The sequence below is a fragment of the Mizuhopecten yessoensis genome, unplaced genomic scaffold (genome assembly GCF_002113885.1).
Source record: "Mizuhopecten yessoensis strain PY_sf001 unplaced genomic scaffold, ASM211388v2 scaffold3459, whole genome shotgun sequence".
Lineage (NCBI taxonomy): Eukaryota > Metazoa > Mollusca > Bivalvia > Pectinida > Pectinidae > Mizuhopecten > Mizuhopecten yessoensis.
In genome coordinates, this window is record NW_018405055.1 from 718185 (window position 1) to 730988 (window position 12804).

At 33.9% G+C, this 12804-nt stretch overlaps 1 protein-coding gene across 1 annotated transcript in view; it reads left to right on the top strand.

The window, feature by feature from the left end:
• The window catches only part of LOC110447572 (WD repeat-containing protein 5), a 20130-nt gene extending 8278 nt beyond the window's left edge, over positions 1-11852 (top strand). Inside the window, exons 3-14 of the mRNA XM_021493352.1 lie at positions 559-655; positions 2938-3011; positions 3307-3396; positions 3848-3937; positions 4453-4536; positions 4954-5009; positions 5497-5543; positions 6267-6342; positions 6609-6642; positions 7258-7332; positions 7976-8063; positions 9008-11852. Coding sequence (XP_021349027.1) covers positions 559-655; positions 2938-3011; positions 3307-3396; positions 3848-3937; positions 4453-4536; positions 4954-5009; positions 5497-5543; positions 6267-6342; positions 6609-6642; positions 7258-7332; positions 7976-8063; positions 9008-9108 — 912 coding nt within the window. The 3' untranslated portion in view covers positions 9109-11852. The remainder of the gene's footprint in view (positions 1-558; positions 656-2937; positions 3012-3306; positions 3397-3847; positions 3938-4452; positions 4537-4953; positions 5010-5496; positions 5544-6266; positions 6343-6608; positions 6643-7257; positions 7333-7975; positions 8064-9007) is intronic.
• The last annotated feature ends 952 nt before the right edge of the window (positions 11853-12804 follow it).

Genomic DNA, 12804 nt, shown 5'->3' on the forward strand with positions numbered 1-12804 from the left:
GGGGGGCAAAATTTATTATGGTTTATAATGGCAAATGATACTTTGAATATTACATGTTAATAACTTGATTGGAATTATAACCTTGAGTTGACAGTTTGATACTTTGAAAATTTTGAGCCAGCCCTACCCCCAAGGGCTGTAGGGTGGGGCTCAAAGGAGTCAGTGTGCTAAAATTTCTTCATTTTCCTTGTTTAGAATCAGAGGTGCTAGTTTCAAATACTTTTTAGTCTGAAATCTGTATGCTAGATATTGAATAAGGTGGTTTTATTGTTTTTTGTCACTTTGAATAATATTTCTGTTCATGTTAAAAACAAAATAAACTCTCTGTTTAAATATATGAGGTGACCGTTAAGGCCCATGGGCCTCTTGTTATATAAAGTCATGATTTACCTACATGTGTATTTGTCAGAAGATGGACCAGTTTTCAAAAAAACAGCATCAGCTCTATCGTGTGTTATTTAAATTGCTTGAAATTTAAAGATGGGATTTTACTATTCAAACTGAATTTACTAGATTGATATATCAGGATATTAATTTTTTGTACTATTTTGTGCTTAGAAACCAAACTACACTTTGAAGTTTACCATGGCTGGTCACACCAAAGCAGTATCATCAGTCAAGTTCAGTCCAAGTGGGGAGTGGCTTGCGAGCTCATGTAAGTACAATTTTTGCCTCACCTGAGTCACCAGGCATAAAGTACCTGCCAGCTTATGGTACAGTATGTCATTTGTCCTTCGTCAGCTTTTTTTCTTCGAATGTCTTCTTTGAAGAACTAAAAGACCTAGGGTCACGACATTTATCCAATAGCTATCTGGGATTGAATGCTTTAAAGGTCGCCCGGGTCAAATGTATTAAAAATTTAACGACATTATCTGAAATTTGAAAAGGTGTAGAGCAATATTTTTTTTAGTATGTAATGAAGACCAGCCATGCAGGTCTTTTGATGAGCATGTATTGTAAGTGTTTAGGTTAAAGGTCAACATTGACACCTTTCCATGTCAAAGTTCAACATGGACTATTATAGGTTAAGATCTTCTAAAATCCTCTGAGGTCTAGGGTGATGCTATTTGACCATTAAAGTTTTCTCAAATCAAAAACCTTGACTTAGTTGAAATATTTTGAACAACTCCTTCTTAATAACCAAAAGGATTAGGGACATGATATATGGTCTGTTACATGATGGCATGACGGTCTATCAGGTTTGTTCAAAGGTCGTAAGGGTCAAATATAAAAAAAGTCTTCTGAGTAACAAGGAGGTCTTAACACTTTCAACTTAGTCATTTTTTTCATCAGTTATTTTCACAAATTTTCTGTGAAGCATCGTAGAGATCAGGGAACCAAATGTTATATAAAGGATTGGTTTTGCCAAAAAAAGATTAGAAAAAGATAAAATAACATTGAATATCAACCTTTAGACCTTGGAATAAACAGCGAAAATTTCAATACAAGTGTATGTGTTTTAAAGTCCAATGCAAACATTTCAATAACTGATTTGGTATTAAATATGATTTGGAATGACAATTTTGTCAACATGGGCAAACAGGCAGCTTATTTGAGTAAATGGAATTCTAAAAAAAGAGTCGTGATCTACTTTATTGCAAAAGAAATTTAAAATTAAGTTCTTTTTATTCAAAGTGGATAATTTGGTAAGCAAATAAGTCATTTTCTCCCACTGACCCATTCAAACCCTACCCCCTAATTAATAAAAACAGACAGCTTAGGTTAGAGGTGTGCTAAGGAAAACAGACAGCATGATAGGTTAGAGGTGTACTAAGAAAAACAGACAGCATGTTAGGTTAGTGGTGTACTAAGGAAAACAGACACCATGATAGGTTAGAGGAGTACTAAGAAAAACAGACAGCATGTTAGGTTAGAGGTGTGCTAAGGAAAACAGACAGCATGATAGGTTAGTGGTGTACTAAGGCAAACAGACAGCATGATAGGTTAGTGGTGTACTAAGGCAAACAGACAGCATGATAGGTTAGTGGTGTACTAAGGCAAACAGACAGCATGATAGGTTAGTGGTGTACTAAGGCAAACAGACAGCATGATAGGTTAGAGGTGTGCTAAGGAAAACAGACAACATGATAGGTTAGAGTACACTAAGAAAAACAGACAGCATGATAGGTTAGAGGTGTGCTAAGGAAAACAGACAGCATGATAGGGTAGTGGTGTACTAAGGAAAACAGACAGCATGTTAGGTTAGAGGTGTGCTAAGGAAAACAGACAGCATGATAGGTTAGTGGTGTACTAAGGCAAACAGACAGCATGATAGGTTAGTGGTGTACTAAGGCAAACAGACAGCATGATAGGTTAGAGGTGTACGAAGAAAAACAGACAGCATGTTAGGTTAGAGGTGTGCTAAGGAAAACAGACAGCATGATAGGTTAGTGGTGTACTAAGGCAAACAGACAGCATGATAGGTTAGTGGTGTACTAAGGCAAACAGACAGCATGATAGGTTAGAGGTGTGCTAAGGAAAACAGACAGCATGATAGGTTAGAGGTGTGCTAAGGAAAACAGACAGCATGATAGGGTAGTGGTGTACTAAGGAAAACAGACAGCATGTTAGGGTAGAGGTGGACTAAGAAAAACAGACAGCATGATAGGTTAGAGGTGTGCTAAGGAAAACAGACAACATGATAGGTTAGAGTACACTAAGAAAAACAGACAGCATGATAGGCTAGAGGTGTACTAAGGAAAACAGACAGCATGTTAGGGTAGAGGTGGACTAAGAAAAACAGACAGCATGATAGGCTAGAGGTGTACTAAGAAAAACAGACAGCATGAGAGGTTAGAGGTGTACTAAGGAAAACAGACCGCATGATAGGTTAGAGGTGTACTAAGAAAAACAGACAGCATGATATGTTAGAGGTGTACTAAGAAAAGACTTGCTGGTGAATAATTATTAATACATGGATATTTTGTTCTTTAACAGCTGCTGATAAACTGATCAAAATTTGGGGAGCTTATGATGGAAAGTTTGAGAAAACAATAAGTGGTCACAAATTGGTGAGTACAAAATATATTGTGATTTTAAAAATTAATATGGATGTATTTTAACTAGGTATTAATCAAATTGAAGTTGCATTTGTCAAAAATGTTTGTTTAAATGTCTACAGACAATTGTTTTGTCTATTATAAATTGTACATTTATTCACATGGTATATCTGATGTAGCCTGGTCTACAGACAGTTGTTTTGTCTATTATAAATTATACACTTATTCACAGGGAATATCTGATGTAGCCACNGCCTGGTCTACAGACAGTTGTTTTGTCTATTATAAATTGTACATTTGTTCACAGGGTATATCTGATGTAGCCTGGTCTACGGACAGTCGCATGCTTGTCAGTGCATCTGATGATAAAACTCTGAAGATATGGGATTTTGCAACAGTAGGTACTTTAATGTTGAAATTCTGAAGTGGTTACTAAAAACATTTTTCATGGTTAACCTGGGAATAGTTTATTTACCTTCTTTCTTTAATAATTGATTTTACATCGAAATTTTTGTGAATCTATTTCAAATTAACCTTAATGATCAAAAAGCTGATGAATTTTGAATTGACAGTTATGTAATAGGCAAACTTTAAAAGACATATAGCTTTTCAATACATTTGTTTAGATTGAAATAAAAAGTTTTTAGAAAAAAATTGGTATGGGATGTTAAGCTCATCCAATTATAAAGGCAGTAAAAACACCATTGATAATTGGAGATGATAATCCCACACTTAGTCTGTTACCAAGTCTTAGGGTAAATTCATCTGTAAGCTTATTTGATTCCAGATTGAGTGTTACATGTATCTTCTCATTTTAATGAATAATATCCTACATAATTTTGTTTCAGGGGAAATGTATGAAGACTTTGAAGGGCCATAGTAATTATGTATTTTGTTGTAACTTCAACCCACAGTCTAACCTGATAGTTTCAGGGTCGGTAAGTATCAAATCTTGTGCTTCCATCAATGAATTTGTTTAGTATTTTCTGTAATGAACTAGAAATAGCCTTAATAGATAATTTCCTAAAAGCACTTAGGTATAGTTGGGTAGGGATCCACTTGTACAAGTGTAACTATTGCTTCTTTTAAAAAACGTTTCTGTCACTGCTGAAAATAAAGTTTTTTTCTAAAAGACGAAAGTAGTCCAATTCGTTGACCTGGGTAGATCTGCTTCCAAGTTGGTTACATGTGTTAACACACAAATTCTAATTAAGGATCCATAGCTTTGATAAATCATTTCTAAAAAGGAAACCATACCTTGTCAGACTTTCATGAAAAAATAAAGATGAAATAAGCAAAATATAATCAACAACAGTGTTCTGTGTGTAAAAGTTCAGAGTGGCTAGACCAGGATTCAACAGATTTAACTAGGCGCAATTGGGCAAATGAATAATGATTACATTCTTGCAATTCTACTCCTTTATGTTATTAATTTTTATGTGTTTGCTTTCAGTTTGATGAGAGTGTAAGAATATGGGATGTGAAAACTGGAAAGTGTTTAAAAACGCTCCCTGCTCATTCGGATCCAGTTACTGCAGTAAGTGTAGATGTATTTTCAGTTACGATAAAAAAATTGGCACAAAGAGAAACTGAGAAAAGATTGAGATAGAAGCACAAGTAGAAACTGAGAAAAGATTGAGATAGAAGCACAAGTAGAAACTGAGAAAAGATTGAGATAGAAGCACTTGTACATTTTTTTTCCGCTTTACTGTCTTTGTATCATGGTAAGCAAAAGTGTCTTAAGATATTAATGATAATGGATTTCTTTCTTAATATTGAGTAAAACATGAACAGATTCAGTGTAGTTATGATAGTGGCCTGAGTTATGTATTTAATACCCAGTGTTTACATTGTTTTCTGTTTCAAACTTTAAACGTTTCCAAATTGACAGTATGTACAACACCACATGTTTAAGGTATGTATCTTGATTAAACTCTTTGTGTTTAAATTACAGGTACACTTCAACAGAGATGGCTCCTTGATAGTATCCAGTAGTTATGATGGTTTATGGTGAGTGTATAAGTAGTATTTCTCATTTAGTGTACTTATTCTGACATTTATCTTTTTATCTTTTATCTTGTGCATGGTACACTGCAGTTATTTAAGCCTATTGAATCCCGGAGGCTGTATTAGATATTGAACCAAGTTAATTAGGATTGGAATTTAGATAATAAACTCAGCTATGTTGTCTGGTTTCAGGAAAATGGCACAACATTTTTGTCTATGCTAGTACAGAAGTAATATTTTAGGTACACATTTGTTTTTAAACGATTTTCTGAAGTGATCATCCATATGTGTGTTAAAGAACGTCTATATAAAAAAGAAACGTCGCACACCTATATATATACATAATTACTAATACTTGAAAAAGAGTTTTGCTTTAAATTTGTTATCTTGTAACCTGGTCGTTAATGATTGAATTCTCATGTTATTTCATCAAAGTCTGTTTTCTTCATTTTTCAAAATTTCCTACTTAGTTTCTTGCTTGACATTTCAGTCGGATATGGGACACAGCTTCTGGACAATGCCTCAAAACATTAATAGGTTTGTAACAGCCTCTGGACACATCACAATTTCAGCACTGAACTCATTCATCCCTGACGACACATTTGAACCCTTCCGATTCAAAGGTTGGAATAGTCGTCATAAATTTCAGGGGTGAATGAGTTAAATAAGCAGCCATTACAACAAATGTATGAAGTTGTAGAGGGTTTGATAAACAGTATGGATAATGAAACTGTTTCCAACATTTCATCGCTACCTGTAGTAGATAAGGTACTCCATCTATCTACAGTGTTTGTGTGTTTTTACACTCTGATCACTTTCTTGTGACAGACCAACCATAAAAAAAAAACCGTTAAACAATGTACTTACCTACCTTCCCACTAAAATATATATGCAGGTAAGTCACAAGCAAACAATGTTTTTATACCTTTTGCAATTATTTCCTGTGGGGGAAAAAATAAAATGGTATCAATAAAATGATTTCGACCAGGTGAAAATGTGTTGTGCTTTATGGTAGGATGTCTATCCATCATGCAATATTTATCCAGAAGCCCGCTTGTTTGTTGTAACTTCCAAAATGGTACTATTTATAAATAAAAGCGTGCATGCTTTTCATATTGACCATACTTCATATTCTTGCGTTTAAAATATGGGAAATTTCATCATAGTGTAAGAAATTCAGGCTTAAAGTAATAACTCTGAAGTTTGCTTATCACTGATTTTGTAAAATTGTTGTATTACACAAAAGTTATTCATTCACAGATGATGATAACCCACCAGTATCCTTCGTAAAGTTTTCACCCAATGGAAAATATATTCTTGCAGCAACATTAGACAAGTAAGTTTTCTGCTGTTTGCTTATTTGGAATGTCAACCATGGCCAGTTCTAATAATGTTCCTGCAGATGTGCTCTCTCCATCTATCATTTATTTATCAAGAACCTTTAAATCTGAGATAGGAACTCTCTTGTCCAACCTAGGATTAATTCAACTGATCTATCTAAAGGGAAATAAGATTTACCACTACACTAAACGAAGGGTGGTAGAGCAGGGGCAATGACCGTTTACTGTTCACCTGATTATATATTTCAACTTTTTATTTCAGCACATTAAAGTTATGGGACTACAGCAAAGGAAAGGTAGGTCTACATTACTGTGCATCATTACTTAACTTGCCGGTAACATTCATACATTGTTTCTTCTCTGAAACTTTGACAGTCAAAGGATTATACTATGATATTAGTAATGCTGAAATGCCCAAGCTCAGATTATTTTGGTGATTGCTGGTTTCGTTTCTGTTGTCATTGTTGAACCTGGTCACTGTGACCCTGCTGAATAACAAAATCAATGCTTATCCATTAAAATACAATTTCATGTTCATTTGAATTTTGTGGTTCAAGAAAAACTATTTTGTAATGAGAGACTGCAGCAAAGAAATCAATAATTGATTAATTAACGTCTAGTTTACACAGTGTTTTGCCAACATACATGATATGCACAGATATAAGGATATTTCTCTTGTGCAAGGACATGGTTTTATGTAATTAAATTTGACTATTTATATTTGATGTGTTGATGAATGTTGGTCAATTCTGGTAGTGTTAAAAAAATTGCAAAATTATTTCAGTAAGGGAACAAAATTTGAACATACGATGAAAATGAGGTCACAAAATATTGGCAAAAGATCATAACTCTTCATACCATTTAAATATCGTAGGTGTATCACTACATGTACCATGTTTTGTTTTTAATAGTGTTTAAAGACTTACACTGGACACAAGAATGAAAAGTACTGTATATTTGCCAACTTCTCAGTCACTGGAGGCAAAGTAAGTCAAACAGTCAGTTTTTGACATTAGATACTAAAAACATAGCAAACTCTGTATTTGATAATGTAAAGGGTAACGCAACACTGTTTGATAAGGTATAATAAATAATGCAGTGGATTTTGATAAAGAATAATGAATAACTGTTTGATGATGGATTGTATTTTGATAATTTAATATAATGAATATAATATAATTTGATGATTTAATTGGCATTTAATAATGGATGTGAATAATGAGTTTATGTTTTCTAAAGGATAATGATTTGATGTTTGATATAGCGAATAATTTGATGTTTGAAACAGATAATGAATTGTTTGATAAAGGATAATTTATTGTTGATTGATTGGATAATCAATCAATTGGTGTTTAATAATAGAAAATGATTGGTATTTGGTGATAGATAATAACAGGTGTTTGAGAATGGACAATTTGTTAATTATGAATCATTGTTTGATTTTGTCAGTGTTTGTTAAATGTAAGTTGCTGATTTTATGAGTTTATTTTAATATACTTGTTTAAGTAAAAAATATCACTATGTCCTAATCTCACACAATGCTAATTATAATTTCCACACTATCTATTATGAAGGCTTTGCTGTGATTATCTAGAATTATTTAATTATTTTTCAAATTGCATGTTTCAGTGGATTGTGTCAGGATCTGAAGACAACATGGTGTATATTTGGAATCTCCAGACAAAAGAAATTGTACAGAAACTTCAAGGCCATACAGGTATTGAGATAGAGGGTGTAAGCTAACCATATTTTACAGGTGACAAGCCCAGGTGGCCTGTGCAAAAATTGTGTGAAAAACCGGATGTGAGCCAATTTTACCGGTTTGGTGGGGGGGGGGGTATAGAAATCAACACATCCTTCCCTGTGTCAGTTGTAACTGCAACTTCTCCTAAACCATGTTTGGGGGAGGGGTTGTGAGTTGACAAAGTGAATTTACATTGTATGTGCATGAAGATTCAACCATTTTTCCTTGAGTTATTGCCCTTCAACTGTTCTGCTCCAGAAACTTGTAAGCACAAGCTGGCGGTATATCTGTGTGAGCTCACTCACAGCTTCTCTAATTACATTTGGATTCCTATTAAATATCATGCATAACAAATGAGCACAATTGTCAAATATTTAGTGTTCGAACAGTTCAAAGATCTCGTCCATTCATCATAGCCAATAGTGCAGTCATGTGTGGAAGACATCCATCTGGTTAGCTTAACATTTATTTAATAGTGCTGATGAACTTGCCAAAAAAATGAGGAAACTGGGAGGGGCTTATTAACGGGCATGGGCTAGTCACCACGGTAGATTATTTAACCTTTCATGAGTCAAAACTTCAGAACTTTAATGTCGGATTATAATGGTATGTGATGCATCCAATTCTCCCTCTTAAAGGTCAAATCTCATTCATGGTTTGCATTTGATCATTGTAGTTCAAGGAATGGTTAGGAAATTATTACCTACATGTACCTTGTAAAAATCTTTTTGTATTAAGAGAATAACAGATAATTCTATTAAAATACAATTGATGCAGACCAAAACAAAACATTAAGTGTTTTGACAAATGATCTCTGTTTGTGAAAAAATGGCATTGCTCTGTATAAAGTATTCTGATATTGTAATATTGTAATTAATGCCTATTTCCTGATTGTTATTTTTTTGTTTTTTTTGCAGACGTTTCACTGTGCTGTGCTTGTCATCCTACAGAAAACATTATAGCATCAGCAGCACTGGAGAATGATAAGACAATTAAACTGTGGAAAAGTGACGTATGATGCTGTTGTATGCTCATTTTTCTATCCATCACCCATACATCATGTGTCAGACCACCAGTGATATTCATAGTCACTCATCCCACAACTGAGAACAGCAACAGACACGAGACTTTGTATCTTTTGATACTGAGCGAAGTCAACAGTTTACTGGAAGAGCAGCATTTGGAAATGTTGCTATTGTTGAAAAGACATCAGGAGTTCCCAATTTACTGAATTTTTCTTTCAAATGAAGTTTCCAATGCATTTAGATTCAAAGAGTGTTATTTGAAAACTAAAACAGCATGTTTTTTTAGATTCTTTGCAATGTCTTCAGACAAAATTCTATCTACATGTTCTGTAACAGCAAAATAACCTCTTTGTTTGCTCACCTTGTAAAAACGACCGGTGAGTGAGCTTATACCGTGGCACAGGGTCTGTCAGTCCTAAGGTGTTTTTTTATGAAAATCATTTCTTGTTGAAAACCAAAAGGTCTAAACTCATATTATTTGCCCAGTAGGCACTCCAGGTATATGACTAAAAAGTTTACTCATATAAACGACCTTGACATACTGACAAGAGCAGAGGGATCAAATATGTTAAAGATTCGACACATTTAAAGGACCTATTGTTATAGAGTTCAGATACTTGGGAATGTTTTGAAGACCAGCAGTGCAAATTATTTCCAATATGTTGTGTGGTGATCAAATGTCGAATTAAATAACTGCTGTGGTCAAGGGTAAGCATTGGGTAAGGGTTGTGATACATTGTCATAAGGTACCTAAGTTTCTTCATTTGGAAATAACTTGAGAACGGAAGAGATCCCCATTCTATTACCATATATTTGCTTGTGTGAAATAAAGGGACAGGCACAGCCATGCTTCTTGGATATGCCCTGGAGGGAAATAATTGTGTGTGTAAAAGGAGAATGAACTTCTCCTTGGGACTAAGCCCAAAAGGGGGTAATTTGGGCATTTACATTTAGCCTACTCCTCCAGAACAGATGATCATATTTCAACCACATTTGCTATCAAACACACTTGGGATCAAGGAATTTGATATGATATTATAGAAGGATGTTGTCTTCCTGGGTGCTGAGAAGCAGAGTACAAAATCGAGAAGGAATTATGATGTTCTTTTTCCAATATCTAAGTGAGAGTCCAGATTCTCAGGTCGTCTTGTTACTTTTTTTCTCTATAAATGGATATATCTTTTGACTAATATCTAATCTATGTTATTTTCATATGAAAAAAATACCAGGTAGTTAAATTCAACTCTTTTTATAATTGAAAACTAGTTACTTTTTCTTTGTACATGGCTTTTTGCAATGTAGGGTTGTTTTATGTGTACAGAAATAGTTTTATAGTTTTATACAAACCATTTAGTTACAGTTATAATCTGTAACGTGAAAAGTCTTATTCAAGAAAATCTCCCTCACAATACAATATACAGTACTAAAACCCCTCAAAACTATCTTAATGTATATATGAATAAGTCGATATAATGCATTCTTACAGATACCTGTGCACATTTGCATTTTTTGGTACAATATGGAAGGTGAAAGTTGTTTCACTGAAAGCAAATCCTGCGTACATTTTACCAACATAGTAATATTCATATTTTGATGCCCTCTTTGTTACTTTCCGTTTTACTGCCGACATTAATAAAAGAATATCTCTTTCTCAATGCACAAGAGAAAAATTAATTGCTAGGGATATAGATACATATAAATCATAACTCCAAAACCAGTGCAAGGCATGAGGAGTTCAGTTAATTCCCACAAAATTTAAGGTGTTAACAGTAATTCTATTAGAAAATTGCTGAAACCAATACCTAAAGTTCCAATGGTCGTTTTGTCAATGTAAACACATATGGTCTTGTTTTACACTCAAACAAGTTTAAATAGTCTAATTGTTTCTATTTAGCTGAATAGGTGTCTCCATTTGTATTGCAAAGAGAAAATCTTATTGTTCTGTTTTACTGCCAACACTATGGTTAGATGCTACATTCTTCATCACTAGTCATAAACAATTATTTGATCGACAATATATTCTTAACACTTCTCTGTGATGTCAAAAATTTGCCCATTTTCTATTTTTAAAATAAACACAGGTGTATGTGATAACCAGAAAGTGGGAATGATTATATTGTATTATTTGTTAATAAGGCAGATTTATTACAGTTTATGAGAGTACAACAGAAAACCATTGACCGTATTGTTTATGAGGCTTAACGTTTTGGACACTCTTAAGAGTTAACCATACATTTATTTCAGACATTAGCTTTGGACATCACTCATTTCAAATCTTGTTGTATTGTTAATCTGATCCCTGTTTAACAAACAAAATTTCTGACTGGATGGATTCAAATTTTCTCAGTTTATGTCCAATGCATGTACACGTATATTGATATCCTTTTATACCCAAACTATTGATACAGGATGCAAAGATTATGGTAATAACAAACAAAAATTAAGAATTGATTGTGTAAAGTTCTGTTTTGTTTCTGATAGTGGGCCAGATCAGATACATGCTGCACTTCATTCTAGATATTTTGTTGCAGAATTTTCAATTAACACATGTAATTGGGCAGCTGAGGGAAAGATAGTACTTTTCCCAAACATTGTAATAATAATGCTGTTCAAATGATACTTGTTGTGTCTATGTTTGTGTTCATTTCGCTGTTTTGTTAATTAAAACAAGTTGTATACATGACGTGTGTATGTATAAAAATGTATAAAGAATCATTAAAAACAATAAAACCTTAAACTTTGATTACTTGTATTTATCATATGTATGTCTCCAAGGTAAACTAATCAATAGACATTTTTAGCTCACCATACCGCAGCGGCTGTCCGTCAAATTTTCCTTTTAAAACGCTACTTGTCCTAAACGGCCCAGTAGATTTTGACTAAATTTAGTCTGGAGCATCCTTAGGCCAAGGGGCCTTAATTTTGAATAAACATTGCCATGCTTTCAATGTCAAATGTCACCTTTCAAACAAAACTATTTTAAAATCTAGATACAATACTTCAGCACGTTATTAAGACCAGCCATGCCATCCTAACGTTTGGTGTCGAGGTCCAACAACTTAGCTGGTTGGGTCAAAACAGGGCTCGGGCTAAACTTATTAAACCACTAGGCACTGTGCCTAGTGTCATGAAAAATCCACTCGGCACTCTTGAAATTTTACTGTACAGCTGAGATTATGAAAATTTCAATAAATATTTAATGATCTGTTGACCTGTTAAGATGATGTTGTTCAATGTCCATGAATGTTTTTATTACTGACTGGAACATTTATCGTAAATACTGTTAGGAAAGTATAGCGGAAAACATAGGGTCACCATTATTTACTAGTAGCTACATTTGGTGGAATGCTATAAAGTTTCCTTACTGATGTAAAAAATAAAATAAAAATTCAAACGACATTAAGTCCTGATGTCCACAGTTTCTAGGTGTCAATGGTACTATTTAAGGATGTTATACAGACCAGCTATACATTTTTTTCTGGTGTATTTTGATGAGATAAAAGGTTAAATGTGGAAGTTTGTCAGGGTCAACGTTCGACATGAGGCTATTGTCGGTAAAATGTTGGTTTCTTTTACTTTTTAAGTATTCTTCTGAATAACCATAGGCCAAGGGTCGGGAGGAACACTTTAAAATTACTCAAATAATGTACTCTCTATAAAGGGGTTGCGAGATTTTTTCACCACCCCCC